The sequence below is a fragment of the Stegastes partitus genome, unplaced genomic scaffold (genome assembly GCF_000690725.1).
Source record: "Stegastes partitus isolate 25-593 unplaced genomic scaffold, Stegastes_partitus-1.0.2 Scaffold511, whole genome shotgun sequence".
In the NCBI taxonomy this organism is placed as follows: domain Eukaryota; kingdom Metazoa; phylum Chordata; class Actinopteri; family Pomacentridae; genus Stegastes; species Stegastes partitus.
Genome location: NW_007578242.1, coordinates 159,925 through 183,081, shown reverse-complemented (window position 1 = coordinate 183,081; position 23,157 = coordinate 159,925). Strand labels below are relative to the sequence as shown.

The 23,157-nt window shown below is 43.2% G+C and overlaps 1 protein-coding gene across 4 annotated transcripts in view; it reads right to left on the bottom strand.

Moving 5' to 3' along the window:
• dip2a (disco-interacting protein 2 homolog A) overlaps window positions 1-22,581 on the bottom strand; it is an 87,735-nt gene extending 65,154 nt beyond the window's left edge. For all 4 annotated transcript variants that reach the window (XM_008287656.1, XM_008287657.1, XM_008287659.1 and 1 more), the window contains exon 1: window positions 22,067-22,581. In XM_008287656.1, the coding sequence (XP_008285878.1) occupies window positions 22,067-22,190 (124 nt within the window). In that variant the 5' untranslated portion in view covers window positions 22,191-22,581. The remainder of the gene's footprint in view (window positions 1-22,066) is intronic.
• Window positions 22,582-23,157: the final 576 nt, after the last annotated feature.

Here is a 23,157-nt window from a genome sequence, read left to right as displayed (position 1 = left end):
CCAGTCGTCGGAAATACCAGCATGACGGCGAGCCGATGTTTGATCGCTCAGCTGATGATGGATACTTCCTCCTGCAGTGTGCCTGATAACGCTGTTTACACTGGTTACCTCACAGCAAACCCCTCACCCACTAATACTTCACTGCACTACCAACCACCCGAATAGGCAAAAACAAATATGTCCAAGGAATAATTCGGTCGCAGCACCGGCTTAATTCATTTCAGATCAATTCCTTAAAGGAAACAGCCACTGGATTTCTGAGTGCAAAAGTTCTGATAATGTTTTGAACTAACATGCCCATAGACAAAGAGCATTTCAAGGAGGTGGAAGTTAATTAGCAAGTAAAACTTGTGAGCTTTGTTTAGGCCTCGGGACTGTTCCTCTGGTTGACTGAACACTGTGTGACAGTGAGTCCTGTGCTGTAAGAGATGATTACTGCTGCGTCATGTGGCTGTGGAGCAGGTGAGCCACTTGCAATACCATGAAACAAATGTTTATTATACCAGCGAGTTCACAAAGAGATTGTAGCAGCATTACTGTATGAACAAATGAATGTGAAGATTGCACGAGGGTTGGGCGACATGTTCAAGGCATCATCAGACCAACACCCACCGATTGCAGATATATTCATAGAGGTGTCGGAAACTTTTTGAGACATCATGCAGTGTTTCTCTTGCACATATCTATTTGTGGCTGCAGTGATAACGAAAGGCAGAAAGACACTGTCACGAAGTTGCATTAACCGGGCACTTATTTCCTTTTGGTGGGCAGTGAACATGACATACATAAACATTTGGATAATTTTTTGACTGATGACACACTGACTTACTTCTTAGACACATGCAACTCCAACTGCCAATTCCCATTAGTATGAATTGTGGTTAACAGGTTAAATATTGTCTAAATAAATTATCGACAAAGCAGTCCATTAAATTTGTTTTAAAAAAAAAATTAATTAACAAAAATCTCAGACAAAAATCCAACTGGAGGATTGAGTAATTCGCCGATGTTTGATGTATTCGTTAGCGCACTCAATGCTTGCCTGTACCTACGTCCAGTTTTTGGTGTCAGTTGACAGTGGTGCACACAGGAAATGAGCTCAGAGGTATACAAATAAGGTCAACCAACCAGTAATTGAACTGTGGAAAGTGTGGTGATGTGCATGTTAAACATCAGACCACGGACGGTGAGGTTTTTTCACTCTAATCCTGGTCAGTGCCACAATGAGTGACCGCAGCCTTTAAAGGTCACCAGAGGTCAGTGTATAGGAGCGTCTTTAACAGTCTGAATCGATCAACCAACTTCTCCCATCTGCAGTATTCAGGTCCTAAGCCATCTGATATCACTGGGTTTTCACCTTGACATAGTCCTTAAGTTCAGCCCCTTTGCAAAGTACTTGCTTTTTTGCCAACACATTTTCAGTTCACACAAAACTTATGACCATTGTTGCCAATGTCTGTGGCCTTGCTGTATGCTGCAACTATCTCATAATGATATTTAATATATCCTAGCAGGGATTCTTATTTGAGTAGCCTTGAAGGATCCAGAAAGAAACCAGCGCAAGAAAGGAAAATAATCTTCTACTGTGAGCCAGTGGCAAACATCCTGAAATGCCTTCACCTTTCTTTGACTACTCAGTAATAAGGACGAGGTAACGCCGTCGCTATAAAACAGACGTCCACATACTGACTCGTCAGCTCGCCATGAGGGCCTCGCTACATACTGAAGGACAATGTGGACAGGAGTGCAGCGATTCTTCGGAGGATGTTGTTAACCTCACCACTCCCCTCTGCAGGCACGCTGCCCAGTTCCTGGAGAGAAAGCGCCGGGGGGAGACGTGTGTGACTGACTAAGGCACTTGCTGACCCGTGACTGTGCTTTGCTTGCAGACGCTAACGCGCATTCCAATCTGCAATCACAGGACACACATCATCCACTCTCACATTCACTTGAGCAGGCGCTTATGTGTGTTTACGCAAAAACTGCGAATAGCTCAGTGGCAATATGGCTGAGGTAAGCAGGGAAAGAAGATCGGCTTTTTACAGAGAAATGCTTGTTCCACAATAGGGATGCTTGGCTGCTCTGTCACACGTCCCAGCACCGGGATAAAGCCACTTCTGAAGGCCTTATCTGAAGACAGGAAGCACACAAATTGCTTGAATGGCAAGAGAACAGGAGTGAAAGTGGAGAGCTTCAGTGGTCCCCTGTGACCTGGACGCTCATTACATTTAGTGGTCAACAAAGACTGTGGGACTAGAAATGCTGTGTAATTAGACCTCAGGATGTTTGCCCAAAACTTGCACTTAGTGTGTATTAATTGTTGGCAATGACAACTTTTCCTGATGCTTTGTTCATGTCACACACCGTCACAGCCCATTCCCACTCTAAAGCCATTCAAGGAACTTAACCCAACACTTAATTACAGACATGGTTGTAAAATAATGTAATTTGCTAATTCAGAAAAGTCATTAAAAAGAAACAACATTATTTTAACAAGTTGGGTTAACAAATCAATGTTGGAAATTGCATCAACTTAACACAGTGTGCAATTTAGACTCAAGTTTAAAAGATTAAAACTCAGTTCAAGTTGTAGAAGCTGAATGATATCGGCTTGATAACTTCATTTTTCTTAAGCCCCTCTCCTATATTGACTTGTCTGGACAATTTCAGATGCTTAAAACCCGTAATTAAAAATACCTTTGATGTCAAGGAGAAGCTAATTCCCCTAACTCAATGTAGTTTGTTGGTTTAGCATAATTTCGTGGAAGGTGTCATAACTAAGAAAGATTTGCTTCAAACGTTTGCTTTTTTGGTTCAGTCCAAACATTATTTCTTAGATTGCATGTATTAAGTAAACCGCTTGTCTGGTGCGGGGTCATGGGGGCACAAATGTTTGCACTGAGCAAAAAGTTTAAAAGCCAAAAGGCAAAAGGTTCACAGCGCTGAACCCTGAAGTTCTCTGTCTTGAATACAAACAAACTTGAGCTCCTCTTAACGTCTTGTGGGGAAACAAACTCGGATTACGTTTATTATTGGTGAGCATCATTCCTCTTTAAGCTGTTAGTGTCTGTTTTGATTGCAGTGAGGTTTTTTTATTATAATTAACATTTCATTTTGTTGCCTAATAGATTTGAAATTGTAGAGCAAAGTGCGGGAAAATGTTGTGATTTTGGCACACAATCTGTGACAAACGTTGCTGAAATGTGGAAAAACCCTTCCTTACATCAGTTCCTACTACTGAACGTACTGCCGCTTGTGCAGGCCTATCTGTGAATGTGACAGTTTAGTTCAGGCTTGTGCTGTGTCTAAAGTGATGTGGAAATGTTACCGACCTAGCAACACTGCCGACTTTTACGTAAACATGACCAAAGTGTGCACTCACACACGAGGCCGTCAGCTTAACGGAATGGAGTGCATCTCTGAAATGGGCTTAATAGTCACACTCCGATAAAGCATTAGCAAAGCTGATAAGCACTCCCCCCGTCCCCGAGTCGACCACGGCATTGATTACACAAGTCCTGCTGGTCAATGCAAACCTTAAACTAATTGAACTCGATGCTTACTCTGGGTAAATCATGTTTCCAAGTGGTTGAGCTAATTTCCGCCTGTGTTGTGATGACCTGCAGAGTAAAGATGTGCTCAGGACTTAACTGTAATTGTGACTATTTGAACACTTTGTCCCAACTTCTCCCAATTTGTAAAAACTCAGACGACTTGTGACACGCTGCTCTGATTAGACACTTCAAGTTTAAGATCGTGCGGGAACCCTATTAGCGTTCGACATCCTAACTCCTAACTATCTGAACTCAAGCTAACCACAGACACTTTAATAATACTGACACTCCAAAGGGCAGAGTATCAGTTTAACATCTGAGGCTTCTAATGATGTCAGCGTCAAAGCAGCTTATTGAATCCTCTCATCTGTGGCCCTGTGCAAACCAAACTATCACAAACACCTGCTGGCTGAGGTAATTTAACTATTCAGCTGAGACTTTTTTTTTTTTTTTTTTACCGCCCGATCATTTTACACTGAAATTATTTCCAGCTTCTCAGCATTGCTTTGAGACCATCCTTCTCATCTCCTTCCATCTACACATACCGCACCTGAGCTGAAAGTGAGACACTGACAGGACGATCCCACAGCTGACACACCGTAGCTGGAAGGCCTGCTCTGTAACACGTATACGTCTCCATCTACCATATAATACACAATGCACAATAGCTGGTGGAGCACAAAGCTTCTTTTTTTTTGCAGTGGATCGAGCCTTTTTCTCACAGATCTTCCAGTCCAGGAAACACCAGTCGGATGTCGCAGCTGTGTGGAAGAAATGTTGGTTTCCTTATTTTGGAAAAAACAATTAATGAATCCCTTCATTATGCTATGAACACCACCTACAAGTACCTCAGACAGGAAGCCGGGTTAAGATGGAACCCTGCAGGTGTAATAATCGATCTTACTTATGATTTTTATTGTTTTCTTTCATTTTTGAGTCTTGAGTAACAAATCGAGTGACTTGCAAATCAAATAAAACTCCCCTGTATACAAAACAAGTGAACAAGCAATAAAGTACTTAGTAAGGATCGAACAACAACAGCACGAAGACGGCACTTTTAGACTTCAGCAGCACGTAGGCTGTAACACAGATGTTCGGCTGATGCTGTCAGATAGCAACCATCCTCAGGATGAGTCATGAGTTGCTTTAATTGTACTTCAAGTTCAGAAAAAAAAAAAAAATCAATCCCACATGCACTTTCTTTTCTGTGCTGCTTTAAGAAACGTGTAGGAATTTAAGAAACTTTGCAGAAATGCTCACAGAAAACCATTTTAACAGCACAAGGGCTGCTTTATCATAAACAGTAGCTAAAGTTCTATTTATATTATCTCACTTGCAGAATGTTTTTTCTCTCTCTCTTACAAAGCTGAGGAGATATTTCCATCCTATTCCCAACTTTATACTCTGATCCACTGTTCCGTATGTATTTTATCCTCCTGTCACTCAGCAGCACTTGTTATCTTCCTTCTGCCCGTTACTTCCACCTATCTATTCTTCACTCTCCTTCTCGCTGTCTGCCATTACTCCCCCTTTTCACCCGCTCTCTCACTCAGCCGTTCACTTCGCCTCTCCATCCTCCAGCTCCTCAATCAATATCCTCCCCACTGAAACCTCAAGCATTATTTTCAGTGGTCAAACCCCTGAGTGAGCCTCTCAGTGAGGAATCTGACAGGCAGACAGAAAGAAGCGAACCCAGAAAAAATACGGCGGATTCCTGCCTGAGGTGAGCTGAGGTTAGGCTCCTGCTCTTTAAAGTGTGCGCGAGGAGGAGAAGAAAAAGACGGATCGACAGCAGACAGCTACTGAACATCTGTGCCGCAATAACCCACAATGTACCTCACAGAAATCCAACGTATCCTGGGGCTAAACCGTATGCAAACTGTCATCCTGGCAAACATGCTATCCCGAAGCCTCGGCGTGTACCTTTGGAGAAACAGCTCAGCATTTACATCTTACAATCCCACAGATGTAAGACAGATAATGTAGGTTATATCATGCAAACAAACACAACGGCAGCAACAACGGGGGCTTGTTTGCTCATGTCTGTCAAACAGATTGCAGCCTAAAGTCCACTTCTCCAATTTCCTGAGCTATTCTTCTGCAACACGGGGAAAACAACTAAATAATATGCTTGTTCTAAAACGCCTCAAAGTCCTCCTATGGCTTTTTTTTCAGTCCCACATTCCGCATACGCCCACAACTCAAAGTAAAGGCAGCCCTCGGACCCGGCAGAGGCAGGGTTGTTCATCCAGGACATGGAGAAGATAAGGCAGAGAGAGAGAGAGAGAGTCAGCTGTGGTGATATTGTTCACAAAGCTTTTGCTCAGTAACACTAGCCAGCTGATACCGTCTGCCAACAGCACTGCAGGCTAATCGGCTTCTATTAGCTAATGTGGTGAAGCCTCTGTCTCGCTAGGGAAATTAAAGAGTTTTAAGCAGGACCCCCGAGAATTCATTATGTGAAGTTGCATACAAACACACCGTCAAATATTTGCATATATTTCTTAGCGTTAGTTTCAGCCTGCTTGGAGCGAGAGAAGGTTGAAGATTATTGGGCGTAAGTAACTCGATAAGTGCCGGTAAATATGTCAAAGTCAATTAAGTGACAGTTTTGCCACCACTGTGGTTGACGCTCTGACATTGTGTGAAACCGTTCTCATACAGTACACAGCTCAACGCAAGGGGTGCATTAAGGAGCTTAAATCTAAAGCTCTGGAATCATTGGCCGTTCTGGAGGATCGAGCCAAAAGATTCCTGAGCTCACCACAGGAATGCATGAACTTTGTAACATATTGTTTTAAAATAAACTTCTCTAGAAATGCAATTAATAAACACCAGCCCATTGCACCAGACAAAATACCCCTTATTTATGGAAACAGTATTGGATTGCTAAGGGTGGGGTTTAACTTGTGAGCTGATACTTCAAAAACAAGTGGAGCTGATTCCAAGACAAAAACAAACTCTTGTCTTGGCGAAGCCTTGTAATAGCATTTTTTCACGGAGCAAGGCAGTCCGTGTTCTAGACCTTGCACCACCTCATACAGGAAAAAAAAAAGACAAGGAACAAGAATAGGCGGCCAGTTCCAGGGAGACACAGACAAGGCGGCCAGTACAGGGTCTGCTTTTGCACTTATCCTCGCACACTCGAAAAGCCAGGGGCCACACTCGCACAGCCTAAATCAACCAACAGACTGTGTGACACAAGGGAAGGAGCATCTGAGTGTGTGTTTACGTGCACGTATGTACATGTGCTAGCCTTGCAGACAGAAAAAAAAAAAGAGCAGAGTCAGGACTCCCAGATGACCATCCATTCAGACAGAGGCTGTAGCACAGATTCTCCAGCCCGCGGCCAGTTCCTTTTGCCCCAAAGAGAAAGCGCAGATTGATGGCAGCTCAGCTCAGTCGTTGCATCGGCCTATGATTTGTCTTCTGCGGCCCGAAGGGGATGGAGCGCTCATCTTGACGTGGTGTCGGTGGCAGCGGGTCGGCGGGGTCAAGGCCTTGAGGAGGACCCTGCCGGGGCCTTTAGACGGGTCATCTTCACAGCTCTTCAAGGAGGATTAAAGTGACGATCCGTGGAATAGATTCAGATGCTGCAATTAGCTCGTTGCACAGAAACACAAAGATCCAATGAAAAAAAAAAGAAAAACCTTTTTGTTTGATGTTCTACTGCTGTATGTACGTCCACAAAAAGTCATCAAATAGCAAGCGCTTTTAATAAAACATCATATTTCCAAGAATTAAACAAAGAGAATAAGGTGTGTCCGCTTCACTGTTGCTCTGATTTTTGCTCTGCAGCGACAAAACAACCACGATGGCAAAGTCATTTCCATAAACCCTACATGGCCTGATATGAACACGTGCATTTCCTGCTGCAGACGCTGTGAACGTTTCACCTCTGTGAAAGCACTAAAACATATTGAGAACTCATCACTGCATCGAGAAAGAAGTAATCCCTTTCAGCATCCCCGGTGGTAGCATGTGTGGTAAAGCACCTAAGTACGGTACAAGCAGGTTAAAAACAAGCAACAGGAATTGTTAGCAAATGCGGATTTCCTCAAGGTCCGACACACTCCAGCTGTTTCTGTGCAAGGGGAAATTTAAATCCAGACCTTGTGATTCCTCCCACTCCTCTTTTCTTCCTCCCTTTTTTTTTCTTCCCCTTCAGCTGACCCCTTGGACTCAGACATGTATACAGCTCTTTTTATAGATTTGACTTGGATTTAACATCAGAAAACAAGACCAAACTGCAGCTCTGGAGTGGAGTTGAAGGGCGTCTTTAAAAAGAAACTATTTTCCACACTGACATTTTTCCATTCACTTTCAATAGATTTATCATTGTGGCATTCACTGACTTTCTGAAAATGAGACTTAGCAGCTTACTGTACAATACATGAAGGGCAAAAACAAGCAAATGTTTACAACAAATTCAACTGTTGAAGGAGTGCTACAAGGAGCTGCACAAGCTGAGCACCAGCAGGATTCAGTTGATGCATTTTCTCCGCTTTAAGCAGACCTTCATTGTGTCAAACTGTCCTGTTTTAGTCCTATTGATCTTTAGGGGACTGTGCGGGAACATGTCCTCCTCGTACAACGCTCTTCTCGCTCCATTAAATCACCTGGTCATCAGAGGACTGTGATTTAATGTCCAGCAGCTAAATATAGGCCCGGCCTCACCATGACAACAATAAAATTAAATTCAGTTTGTCTCATCAAATTAGATAAGAAGGAGGGGACAGGGAAGCAGCACTTGTGTCATGGGTTAGCTTTCGGATTTTTCAGGCCATATGGTTCCCTCACTCGCTGCCACTTGGTAGCATTTGAGACTCGAAAGGCTTCTCTTTGCTAATCAGGGTGGAGTCAGCATGTGCAGTTTATTTGGGGTCACTGCAATTGCTATCTGGCATTTTTTTAAAAATGTTGAATCATGAAACAGCAAATCCCCACAGTTGCTGGCTGAAAGAAACAGCTGCTCAGAGCAAGAAAAGCACTCCAACAACTTCAAACACTTGACGATGGAACAAAACGTAGGAATGTTTCATTGTCATGCAGATGTAGCAACGCAGACTGCTGGACTTGTGTTATGATACGGCTGGAAGAGGGGATGTGAAATGTGAAAACGATCAGCGGCTCTGCAGTCGAAACATCTGCGTAGCATTTGAGCTCACACAAACTACAATCATGAGTATATTCCACACTGACTTTTTTTTTTTTTTTTAGAAGGGGCGGTGTCCTCCATATCCCCAGTGGAAATTAAATTCCTCAAATCTACATAGTCAGACTCAAACACACGCTGACAAATATAGAAACACGCAGACCTACTGCCTCATGTAAAGAAAATGACAAGTTTGTGTAAACTAGGAGAGGGGGGGGTTCTTATACTTGGTTGTGTAATGAGTTTCGATGGTGAGGGAGTCCAATAAATGGAAAACAGGCTTCTGAGATTCAACAACTGAGCTTCAACTGTCATCTCGGGGCGAGTCGTGCACACATTATGTGACCACAGCCATGAACATCACCCACAGGCTGCTGTGACCTCTATGTCAAGAATGTCGTGAGTAAGAGCACAGAGACGTGACATGTGTGTATACGTGTGTGTGTGTTATATTAGATTACAGGTCAGCTTAAAGTTGTATCCGTGTCATTGTTCGTCCCAAACTGCCTGGGATTCCACCAGCGACACTGTGTGAAAAGGTTATTCAGAATCTCTGGAGTGTGATGACAAGCGACAAAACTGTGCTTAGTGCAGCAACAAAAGGGTGTGTTTCATCACAACAGTCAGAATCTACATATTGTGCTCAGCTTAGTGAACGTTACGAAGGTTTACCAGCACTTGGAAAGGCATGTCCCTCGTCCTGCACTGATATAACCTCGACAAATAGGAAAGGGAAAAAAAGGGGTTGCTATTTTCTGCGGGGAAGTTCGCGGTTCAGTTAAATGCAGATATCGGCTTCCGAAAGGTTCTTCAGCCGCAGCCCAGAGGAAAAGACCAAAACCCCACTCTGTGCTCCTTATCAGTAAAACATCTCTGTTAGTGCAAATGCCAGAGAAAGCATCACAGTGATTACTTGAGATTTTAAACTCACAAAGTATGAGAGACCACAGTCGTACATCATTACTCAGGAATGGAGACTGGATGCAAACTCCTTAAATAGTAAGGCCCATCTCGCTGTGAAAAAACACACCGAACGCACGGCAAGATACGCTGTTAGGTACCTTTAGTTACAGACAATGGACATACAGGCCAGGTTAAGATAATAATAAGTTGCTCAGTAAGGACCTCCTTCTTTGTTAATTCAGCAGCAGGACGGATGTCGTCGTTGTTTTGAACCAATCGAAAAAAAAAAAGTCCATCATTATCTCCTTCACTCAGCACTAAAACTTCAGTTTATCACAACACGGGTCTCGCGTTATTAGCTGTGGCCGTCATTTCTGCTGGCCATAATAACCCATCAGACGACAATCAGACACGCTGTAAATCAGTTAAGCCAAAGAACTGAAAGGGAGTACACCACATTATTACTAGTCTATCGCTGCACATGAACACTGTCTCCAGGCAGTCAGACAGTACGTGTCTTATTTTACAGTTTGCCTTTGTGTTGTCCTCCAAATAAATTTGTCTAACCTTGGGTTTACCTTATTTCAATTCGACTTTGTTTTTCTTGCCTTATCTGACACGGTATTTTTAAGGCTTCAGCACCCGACTGACACAGATTGTTTTCACAGCAAGTTCTTGTCACTTCAGTTGTACTTTTATCTTCTTGTACTTTTATGATACTGGCTGTCTAGTCGGAAGGGTTTTCTTTTTGTTGTTTTTAAAGCCCAAGTTACTTCTTTAGCCCAAGGTGCTCCAACTGTACTGTACACCGCAAACACTAGCTCTTAAATACACCATCAAAAACATTCAGGAAAACAGTCTCATAAAACAGCTTGGATGTTTATCAAAGATGATTTACAACCCATTGCTTACAGACATCAGTTAGCAATTTGTTAAGTGCACAGAGAGTCTCCACAGTTTGTCAGTTATGCCTGGGAGCTTCAGATGCAGCCCTGACTCGCCCCTGCTTTGCATCCATTCCTTTCTCTGGATGCAGGTACATACCAGGAAAAGTCTCCAGAGAGAGAGAGAACAGCCGCAGAGCTCACCTAAAACTGTCTTCCTGCTTGGAGCACACAGGCTGAAAACACATTTTCTGGTATGTGAGCCGAGTCTGCCAAGTTACGTTTTACTTTTACTGCCTTTAGCCTCATAATAATAAAAAAAAAAAAAACAACCTGAAATAAACTCGTTCAGTTCTTCTCTGTTCCTTCCCTCCTATATTCTACTGGGACACCTAAGGGAACGAAGTGAAGGAGAGGGGGGCAACTTGGCCTTGTTCTTTTAAAAGGCTGGGACAACCCGCTATGGTATCTGCCTTTTTGTTCTATGCAGTTGTGCCCTCCAGCTTTGGTGGGGATTTGGAAAGGCCTCTCCTCACGGTTAAGTTGATAGGTCACGGCACATTCCAGACATTTTCTGTCTGTTTGTTTTTCACCAGGAAGCCTCACAATGCCGCCCGCTGCTGCTACAAAGGCCTCTGTTTGGCTTTGATCTACACATCACACCTGAGTAGGCCTAGACATTGATTGAACGAACAAAAAAAATTCAAAAGTTGTTTATCGTCTTTTCAGATGTCTCTTTGGTCTCATTGCAGTTTTTTTTTTTTTCAATACGAAAGCCAAAAAAAAAAAAAAGTCCATATCATTTTTAATGATGTTGCACTATAGTCAGAGCAATCACTCCTGGCAACAAAGAGACAAGAGAATAAAAGCTTGATATTTCTGTGGCACACCCTAAGCACTGTAAGTAAAAGCTGCCCTTTGTAGTGTGTCATCCATTCATTTACTGAGGGCTACTCGCTGGCTGCCTGAGTTCAGTGAACTCCACTCAGAGCCGTCACGCTATACAGGTTGACCTCTGCCAGCTCCCGACCGCAAAAGGTCAAGAGAAGTTAGTAGGTGTTGAAGGCACTACCCTGGAGATGATAAGCCCACTTCTCTGCAATGAATTATCCTCGCACATGCAGTTCAAACAGAACTATAACCAATGCTCTCTGACATACTATATGATCTGACAGACAGATCAAAACTCATGTGATGAATGTGGAGGTACATCTGCAGCCTGTATCACAAGCTTTTAAAAATTAAAGGCTGACTTGTGAGTATAGAGACCAGCATAGGCAATAAAAACAGCAGAAGGAGCAGGTTGAAGGTTGTTAAAATACAACTAAAATTCCACTCGTTGTCCTTGTGTGAATGAAACATTGCACTAATTTGCTGTTCAGGAGGAGTTCATGAGTGAAACTGACATGCAGTCGTGGTGATGGTCTGTCAATACTGTTGGACTAGAGCAGCTGAAAAACTGAAAAACTCAAGGCTATGTAATCCCATTGATGCTACAGAATAAAGGTGTGAAAGGGTATATGCGTAAGTGCATTAAACGTGCTACCAGGGGAATGAATATACTGTATGAAGTCTATTTAAACATTGAGAAAGTCCACAGGGAAACACCACTACCACACTTAGGGCAATCTGACCACATATCTATGCTCTTAGCCTCAGCATACATGCCCCACAGGAAAAAACCAAGACTCTAAAGACATGGCCTGGAGGAGCCTCGTCGCTGCATCAGGATTGCTTTGAAAGACTGAATTGGGATATTTTTGAACACCAGGCTTTGGAAGAGTACACTTCAACTGCACTCAGCTATATTAAGAACTGTGTCGACAATGTCACAATGTGACAAACGCATCTGGGTGTATCCCTCCAAGAGCCACGAATGACAAAGGCGATCCAAACCCCACTTAAGAGCCGCAACAATGCCCTTAAAACTGGAGATGGGGCACAGCACAGTGCCATCAAAGCCAACTTAAAAAAAACAGAATCAGCTAAGGACGTCCACAACAACAAGAACTGTGAGGCTCTTCTTTATAGATGTTAGCCTTGCCTTTAACACCATCATTCCATGCAGACCGCCCACCAAACTAACAGAGTAAGGTTTGTTTTCGCTGAGCTAAGAATCAGTACTGGCGTCCCACAGGGCTGTGTGTCGAGTCCCCACCTTAACCCCCACCCTATACACAAATAACTGCACCGCACCCACTCTGACAATGCAATCATCAATGCAACAACTCAGTTCTGGTGGGGCTCATCGCAGGCACACATGAGACAGCATAACAGGATGTAGTCCATAGGCTGACAACGTGGTGCTCAGAGAATAACCTAGCTCCTAATTCTCCTTTCAGAACAACAAAGTCATTATAGACTTAAGAAGGAAAAACTCTGGTCTAGCTCTTATCCACATCAACAGATCTCTGAATTCAGGTTCCTGTGCGCACACATAGCTGACAACCTTGGACTACCAACACCTTCAAGGTAATCAAAAAGGCCCAGCGGCAACTCTGCCTCCTGGGGATCCTCAGAAAGAACAACTTGGTGCTGGTATCCTTCACTCCTGAGCACAGTGTTACCCAGTGTGCAGTATTCTCAACTACAATGTGCAATGTTCTTGAGATGCAAAATAAGTGTGGTATATGTCATTTATTACATATATTGTATATATATCACTGATTTAATTTAAATACATGGATTTTAATTATTTCCAGTTGACTGATCTATTTCTTCTTTTTTCCATCTTCTTTATGAAATGGTCTTGATGTGTGGTTTGTGTAAATAATTGCATAGCATTGCTGATTTAAACACTGAAATGTTTTCTTACTGTTGTTATCTGCGAGATCCAATTCTGTTGTACTGTGCGCAGAGATAATAAAGGCATTCATTGTTAGCATCGCTCTGCTGTCTGACAACATGTATTGTCAGTATATTCAGCTGCAAATGCAAAAGTCAATTATTATGCAAGAAGAATTACGATCAAATAAGACAGGAAAAATAAATAGCAAGAAAATATATATATATATATATAAACACAGTTATAGAAAGACAGACAGTATACGTGTCTCTATATACATCAGGAAAAATAAATAGCAAGAAAGAGATGTGATGAAGGACTATCGATGAATTGAGGCTTTTACCTTGGGCTCTGAAAAATGTTATACAGTATAAAAAAACTCTGTGCACAGCTCACTGATCTCAGCCCTGCACCCTCTTATATCCTCTGCAAGCAATTTAATCTGCACCTTGAGCGCTGCAGTACGACTCCAGGTACATAAGCAGGAAAACTCTATATCATTTGGAGGTGTAATTCACAGCACATACAGAAAATACTGAAATCTGAAGAGGACACCGTATGCGATTTTCACTGTCGCTGTAACTGGCAGAGAGGGTCCTTGATTGCCATCAACCCGTCAGGTGAAGCCCCTGTCTCCACCAGATGATGGATCAAAGCCCACACACACACACAGACAGGTGAATGGGCAGTTAAGAATTCACACTAAAAAGCTGATGGAGGCAGAACAAAAGCCAAGCTGGGCAGAAGAATCGGGTGGACAGAGCAGAGTGAAAATTGCAATGTGTCCTTGATGCGGGGCATGCAGCCTGTTTGGTCAGCAGATCTCCCTGGCACCGCTACCCGCTGCTCTGCCCTGCTCTCTGCTGCACAGGCCACCTCACTCGCAGCAAGGACGCGTATTTAGCACCAAAAAAGCCGCAATATCTGGCACCCATTAAAACAAGGAAATTATTCCGAACCTGAGGTATTCAAGTCTTGGTGATGAGCACATCTTTAAGTCATTTCAACATTTTCCAGGAAGGAGTGCTTCTAAACCCACCCTCTGGCCAACTGCAGAGCTCAGTGGTATCGCTGTAGCAGGATGGACAGGATGGTGGCCTGGCTGGAAGCTGGCACCATCTTTCCATTGTCGCATTAGCAGAGCAGTAGAAGCCGGCCTAGCTGCCAGTGATTCTTGATTTAAAGATACAGAATCCGAAGGCCTCCATTTAGGATTCTAGTCAGTGAAGTTATGGCGAAACTTGATTTTGGAAGTGTTCTTAGAATGATTGAGCATCGGCCACTACCTATGGCGTTTCAATCAGCCACATTTTGAACATGCACTGCACTCGTTAAGGGAAGCTTTGACATAACGTAGACAGCAGTAATATTACTCCTCACACTTTATGAATCTGCATTCACCTAAAGTTTCAAAAACACTGGAACTGATTCAGGTTTTTGCCCATAGCTGTTGTTCTTGTTTATACAGCATATTGGAAAGTGCTGTTGTGTCTCTCAAGTTGTGAGCTGTAGGAGCGCGGCAATGTAATCAAAATGCAACGATTTCCGGCACCAGTTGTACCCACATGCCATAAAGCACTACTGAAATAGCACCAGTAAGTCACTGTCATTTTATGGTTGTATCCATTGAATGAGAACGAAACGTCTTGCTGAAATATTTGCGGCATGCGTGCAGTGAGGAGAAAAACATTTGTGTATCTCAAGTTGCAAGACAAACTTTAAAATCCCCAAAGCCCAAAAGTCAATACTTCTACAGGGAAATAGCTGAAACAATCACTACTTAAATAACAATAGCTATCACTTCACAATGTACAGACTTTATTGGAGGATTAGAACTCTCCTATGAGTACGTGGGTGGGTTGATTAAATTGAGCCACTGATGTTCTCCTTTCAAGACTATTATTATTTAATTCACACAAACTCAATTGTTAGATTCATTATCAGGTAATAATCAATAGCTACACTCATAATGATAATCAATACTGGCAACATAAATCCTTCCACAGAGAACGCCCCAGTTGCTGGTGAAAATCCTGTACATTAATCCACACTTGAATAGACAAACAGAAAAGACATATTTTAAATATAACATTCACACACTGCAGTGCATTAAATATTCATGGCTCCTATAAAGACAGAGACAGGATGCTGAGGAGTACTATAAAAAAAAAAAAAGAACAACAGGCAGGACCTACAGTCAAGAGCAACAAAGTCAACCGGCAGGACAAAAGCTGCTACTGTGAATGATTATTGGGTAAAAATGAAACACAGCTCTGTGGGTTGTAGGCAATAAATGGAAAAGACCACCTCAATAAAGCACCCGCAGAGACAAACAAAAAGTACACGAACTGACAAGCAAACATGCACACAATTACATGTGCACACACTGGCATATATAAGGCGAGTCAGTATGTGAGAGAAGCACAAGAATCTGAAGCTCTGCTCTGAGGCACACCCTTGAAATATTTATGACCCTCCACGTTCTATCCTCCACTATGGCAGGGGCACAGCATAGCTGCCTCTTTATCTCCCAACTGGACTTTACAGCAGCCACAGCAGCCAGCGAGCTCGCTCCAAGGCTCAACATTCTTCTGCTTTGGATCCTATTACAGAGCAAACCAGCAGCCATGTACAAAGCCCCCCTTCAGTAATCGCCCTAAATCCTACATGTTCTCAAAGCTCTTAATGTAGAATGTGATTCTATGTTCATCAAATGTTTGGTTTGAGCAACAATAGGCTGAACTCATTGAGTGAGAAGTTCTTTCTTCACGGGTTGGTGGTGGGTCCACAGAGGCGACCGCAGAAGGGAATGACTCAGGACCAGTAAATGGTCTCTCCCCTCAACTGAGTGGTCTTTCCTCAACAAACCCTGTAAGCCAGCTCACCGGGGTTTCCTGTACACTCATACTTTCCAAAAAGTTGTACAAAAGTCCTGGCCAACAAAGCTATCCACTAACCCCACCCAGTGCGCTGGCCTGTGACCATGATTCAGGTTTATTTGAAACAGTAGCGTTTAAAACACATCAGCGCTACTGCTGGAGGAAAACCATACCATTGTAGGAAATATTTGGAACAAATATGGCTTTAAAATGCACGCATTGCAGAAACTGGTGGTGGTCATGGTAACAGAAATGAGGACTTTTCTTTTTTTTTTTTTATCATAATATCTTAACGGTTACGGACAAGTTGTGGCTGCGATACATCATGCATTTTAGCTGACACTACGAGTAACTGTAGAACGCTCAGTTGGTGATTTGTCAGGCCAAAAACAATTAGCAGCAAACTGGGCTTGTAGTTTCATGCCATCGTGCCGGTGGCTCTCCTGTAAGTCACAATGAGAAACTCACGCCTGCTTGTTGAAACTGAAAAGGTCTGACACAGCGGCAGCTTTTTCAAACTCGTTTCGTTTTCTCTCTCTACATTTGTTTTCGTTTCTACCTTCTCTGCACGCATTGTGTCAAGCGGCAAGTCCTGCCATTGCAGTTTCCTGAAAGTTTATTGGGGCTTGTGTCGACGCAGAAGTGGAAGAATTGCCAGGTAGAGTGAGGCTGCATAGAGCCAAATTGAAATTGATTAATTGAGCAGCCCTACTTTAAAACCCCTGTGAACTTTTAATCTATGTGAAAAAGAAAAAATGAGGTGCAGAGTGGGGTTTCATCCATTAACAGCAATAAGATACACACCGCTGATCATTACACCGTCAAGCTTCTGTCAGCGCCAGAGGTTGAAAAGCAAGCGTGAGTTTAATCACCACCGTCGTATTACTACCATTACCACTTGACAGCACCCTGCCTGGTCACCTATTTACCCAAAGCGAATAAAGCTCCACCTCATCTATATGATTAGATAAATGGTGAAACTTTTATGATCTTGAGGGTGAAACTGGGTCAGAGCAGCAGCAGCAGACACCAAGACATAGATAAGAGCAGAAACAAATGCCTCTGAATGGACAGTCTGACTCATAATATGGGATATTTCCATTACGCAGCCCATTCTGGAAACATAGTAGCCACATTTATGCTTCTGGGTCGTCGTCCAAACACCTAAAATGCGCAACAAACATGGTCTTAGCGAATCCAAACAACCGTAAACAAGCCCGACAGAACCTAAACTACCAAAAAAAAGCCGCTATGCTTCTCTGTAAATGTTTGCTGAATGGGAGCAGGCAAAACGAGCACAATGATCAACCAGGAGTTTGGCAGTTTCCCAGCAAACACCAGCAGCACTGGACTAAAAACGACTTTGTAATCAGAGGGTTCAGAGAGCAAACAGAGGAGGAGGGCAGAAAACCGGAGAATGATAGAGTGAGCCTATGAATTACCCAGCAGACATGACTCTCTCCTTCTATCCTCCCTGCAGGAGATAATGGAAATCATCCATCTTTTTGCCCTCCTTTACGCCCCATCTTTTGGCCACTCATCTGCATCCAGGTCAGCTGAGAAATAACACAGGTTCTTTCTAATAACCATGATGTGTGAAATTTGGTAGGAGGAGAAGTCAGTCTAGCAGCACGTTTGGAAAAGGCCAGCAACCTGCCTCACAAACTACGAAGGTAGCAGGATCATAAAAAAGGCACTAAAAACACATTTTGTCAACCAGCTTTTTATTGTAGGTAATCTGTTTTTTTATTATTCCGTGTAGGAGTGTTTTGTCCTCTATATAGGAGAAGTTTAACAACTTATTGTCTTTTTTTTTATAGACAATTAGATGAGAAGGTTGATGCAACTCTGGTGTCTGTGTACAGTAAATATGGAGTCGGTTAGCTTAGCTTAGCATGAAAAGTGAAACTGGGTCAGAACAAAAGTGATCAAATCTGGCAACCAGCATCAGTGACACTCAACAGTTAACATGTTGTATTTCATTTGTTTAATCAAATAGTGCACTACCCGCCGCCACAGACGTGTCTTTGATCATTCTAAATTCATGCCTTAGTCGTCCTTAGCTTGTTGGATATTTGCTTTTAGAGTTTTAGAAACTCTGCAAGGTGGCGCAGTTGGTTAGCACTGTTGCCTCGCAGCAAGAAGGTCACCAGTTCGCGTCCTGGTGGGGGCACCAGGATCTTTCTGTGTGGAGTTTGCATGTTCTCCCCGTGCAGCATGGGTTCTCTCCGGGTTCTTCCTCCCACACAGTCCAAAAACATGTTGAGGTTAATTGGTGATTCTAAATTGTCTGTAGGTATGAATGTGAGTGTGAGTGTGCTTGGTTGTCTGTCTCTAAGTGTAGCCCTGTGATAGACTGGTGACCTGTCCAGGTGTCCCCTGCCTTCGCCCTAAGTCTGCTGGGATAGACTCCAGCCCCCCACGACCCTAGTGAGGATTAAGCGGTTTATAGATGATGGATGGATGGAGGTTTAGAAACTATATTATCTAAAATGGGGGCATCTTTACGAGGTCAAAAAGGAGTGGAATGTCCCACATCAGCGTGACAGCTTCTGTGAGGTCACAGAAAAGGAGAATACCCCAAAAATTAGACCATCGCTCATCCAAACAACTTCAAACTGGACACTGCACCACCCTGGGTTTCCTGCAAGCCAAGACTCACCAAGATTAGTAGTCGAGAACGGCGAAGGACAGACAGACACACAGGCAGAGATTTCTTCATTTACTTGTGAGATATAAAAAAAAAATCAATGTGTAATATCAAACTATTCCTTTCATGAATAATGCCTAAAGATGTTTTATCGTGTCAGCTTTTTAGTCATAAATATTTCATGTGATGGAGGAATGCTAAAGATTTAATGGAATTTTCAGACATTTTCTACACTTTCAATTTAAGTCAGTTTTCTACTTTTAAAGCTATTCAAGATTTAAGCAAAATAATGTGTTCAGATTATTTTGTCAGCTGGATGCAGAAGAGAGGCTGAGAGTCTACCCAGTCGAGTATTTCCACATGATTTCCCTACATGGAGCCACTGAATAACAAAACACCAGCGTGTCAAGTTGTATATTCCCAATTAAAATAACACAGAGGGAGTAATTTGGCCCACATGTACTTGTTATTAAAAAAACGACTGGGTGGGAACACTCAGCTCAGGACAGCAGCAGAGTCGAGTGCTCGGAATATTTTTGGACACACGGTTACACAAAAACTAAACAGGAGAATTTGAAAATGAACGCATCTCCAGAGGAAACACAATTTATAATAATCACAATAAGAGTGCACAGATTGTTTATTTCACACATCAGCAGGCCTAAGCTGCTGACGCTGGAACATTATCTATCCGAGCTGCTGGATAGTCTCAAACTCATGCTATTCCAATTTCTGCAGCTGATAAACTGCTTAAGAAAACATACATGACACATCTATTCAGCCTCATAAATAATACAATGTTCCTGCACAGACACACACACACACCTAGTGGCGCACTCATGCATACTAAAAACCAAGATGTGTCTCTCTGTAGGACACAGACACGTCTGACGTTAAATCCCTGAGAGGAGGATTCATTGGGAGGGCTGGAGAACCTGCAGGATTCTCAGGTTCTCATTTGCTTCTAATAAAATGAATCACCTCTTCTGTCCTGAGACAGGATGCGAGGGGAGGGCAACTAAAGAGCAGCATCACGAGGTGAAAAGTTCACGGCAGCGTACACGAGTAAGCAGTGAGGGAAAAAAAAAAAAAAGGCGTTGATCTCTCTCTCTCTACCCTACAGAAAATGACATTCCTTTCTTTGATCAGAGAGAAAATAGAGGAAAATATGGAGGTGGGGAAGCCTGGAGAGAGACAAGAGAAAGAGAGGCTGAGTGGGAAAGAGACATGTCAGTGGAAGAAAAGCTAGAAGAGATAGTGCTATCAGAGTCCAACATGGCAGGATGTGACATGTGGAGAGCAGGAAGAGGAAACTGGACAGATATAGATTAGTTTGGTAGCCGCTCCTGAAAACATGTCTATCCCATTAAGGGCCTCGGTGGCAGTTAATGTGCTTATCAAAGCGTGCGCCTTGGGTCTATACTCCTAACCCCTCGTGTGATGCTGCACACGGGCAGGAAGAAAAGACTCCACTTTAGGGTCAGCGGGTTTTCGGTTTCCTTTTATTTCATCTTCTCCAGAGTTTGTAAAAACATAAAATAAACTAGGGCCACCGCTTTAGCTCACCTGGTTGAGCTGGTGACCCATGTACAGGGACTCCAATGCAGCGGTCATGGGTTCGAATCCCGCTCATGGTCCTTTGCTGCAACCCCTTCCCCCTCCCCCACTTTCCTCTTTCTTTCAACTGTCCTATCTAATAAAAGGCAAACAGGCCAAAAAAAAACAACTTTTAAATAAATAAATAAATAAATAAAACTGTCCACCCTCGGGTCAAATCCCAAATCTAATCAGACCTAACGTGGGTCATTAATAAGTCGGACTTTAACACAGCTCGGATAATTTTCACCACGTGTCTGAGGTAAAGGAGTTCAACAAAGGGTCTCATTGAATTAACAAAAAAAACAGAAATGCTCTGAGGAATAAAGCACCTGTTTCATTATTTAGAGGCCACCGAAATTCTGTATTTGAGGATTTCTGCTCAACAGCAGTCCAAGACATGGCTTCGCTTCAATCCCACAAGCACCAAATATGAAGAAACAGAGGCAAAGCATTACTGAGACTGCTTAACTTGTGCAATGTGCAAATGATTTTTCCTTCAAACCAAATTGCCACATCAGTGAGTGTAATAAACATTATCAATAAAAACATTCTGGAGGCCTTTGTACTGGTATGTGTGAGGAAGTCTTTGGGTTTCTGTTGGCAGGTAAGTGTGACGGTCAGAGAGTCGCTCTTACTACGCTGTAAAGACATATACTGGTGGTGTTTATAGCCGTGTGCAGGAAGCCAGACGGTATATGCACTGTACAATGAGTTCAGCATAGACGGAAGCTTTAGATTTGGGCTTTATTGGACCATTAACTTGTACGATTACATTTTTTTTTTATGAACATGAAGCATCCTTTTGATTTCTTTATACCTCTAAGTTTAACAAGAAGAACAGATACAGGGTCACACAGAGGACACCCAGACCAGGACATCCAGAGGCAAAAGATGAGAAACAGACAAGCGAAGGAATCAGGAATATGAGCCGAATGCTTGACAAGACTTCACAAACATCCTACAGAGGGCTGCGAGTAATAATCTGGCAATTTATTTAGTAGTTTTTTGATTAATCGATTAGCTGCTTGATGTTTAAAATGAGAAAATATTCCAATTTAAGAGGATGGAATTGGAGAAAATTGGGTTTATTAAATGTGTAAACACTCAAAGTAATGAATCATTATTAAAATAGTGAGTATAGTCACTTTAAATTGTTTGCTATCAGGTGAAACTGTTTATTAAAGGTATCAGAGGTGGCCAAGATGACACTATCAGATATGCTTTTGTTGCCTTACTGTACAGGAAAGGTCTGAGATGTCAACTTTTCTGCTTCATAAACTCCCAAAAGTGCAGACCCTGTGGTTATGTGAAGAACTGAGTCACACCTCGGCGGTGTCATGGGTGTGTCGGCTCAGCTGTTCGGGGAGAAAGCCCTCTGATCCATCAGGAGACTGGATGTGTGGCACCTCAAACTTCAGGACAATAAGAGCGAAACAGACCAGTCTAGTTTAATTAAGTTAGTCTGCAGTGACTGAACTACGGCAGAAGTTTAGCTGTGGGACTCCTGGAGAGCAGCTCCGGTGATGCTGGCATATTTTCAAACATGAGCCAGAATAAAGGGCGGTGGTTCCGATCGCTCTCAAACACACACACACACACATGGACAGCGTGTTTAAAGCAGATGAACCACACGGTTAGTTTGTTGTTGTCAACTTACCTTCAGACAGCTCCAGCTCCAGCTCCGCCAGCTTCTCCCGGACCTCCGCCGGCAGGGTCATAGCGACGGCCGGCGTGGGCTCCAACATCATCGTTAGCAACCCGGTCGAGGTTCTCTCAGCCATGGTTGGTCCAGTACGAAGGTCGAAACGGGCTCCAACCGGGTTCTCCGGTGAGGAGGACAATGCACAAGGAAAAAGAAAAAAAAAAAAAAGCGGAGAAAAAAAACAAACTATGTAAAAACAACGAGCCCTCCTCAGCTGGTTCAGCGCGAGCAGGGTGTTGGTGCTTCTCCCGTGTCGCTGCAACGTCGTACAGATGTGTGAGAAATGTCTCCAAGCGTCATGACACGGCTAGCTGGGAGGCTAGCAGACACACCTGGCTCCGTGTTGCCATGAAGTGGGCTCGGGCAGGGCCGTGCCGGTGTCTCCTCCGTGCCTGCGCTCCGTCCCTCGGCTCTGGCGTCCTGACTGTCGGCGGCTGCCTTTCTTCAACTGTGGAGGGAACTCATTCAACTCCTCGCTCGCTTCCCACGGCGCAGTCGCCATTGCATCATAGCAACAGCAGCCCCGACCGTGCGCGTTCACGAGGCCTCCTCAAACACCCGTGTGTGTGTGTGTGTGTGTGTGTGTGTGCGTGCTCGTTGCGCCGCACGCTGCCTTGCTGATGCTCCACATACAACTTGCCTGCCTCCTACTGTTTCAATCAGTGTTTTGGTGGCACATGAGGACATGCGGGGATGTGGAAGATAAAGCTCAGTGCTGGAGCAAGTAGTGAAAAGAAATAATGTCACACTGAAAAAGTTATATTAAAAAAAAATCCTGCTTTAAAAATGTGCCTTAAGAGAAAGCATGTATGCATAATAACAAAAAAAAAATGCACTTTGCAGGACAAATGTCTCCTGTGAATGTTATACTGTCATATACTGTAGTGAGTGTTGGTAAAAATGGAATAAAAATGTAGTATTCTGAAACAATACAGAATCATTCCAGCTCCCAACTTGATTTAATTCTCTGAACAATGACTTACAGAAGGGAAAATAAATAATAATCAAACACAGAACTGATGAGTCAGACACAAGAAGTCCTAAAA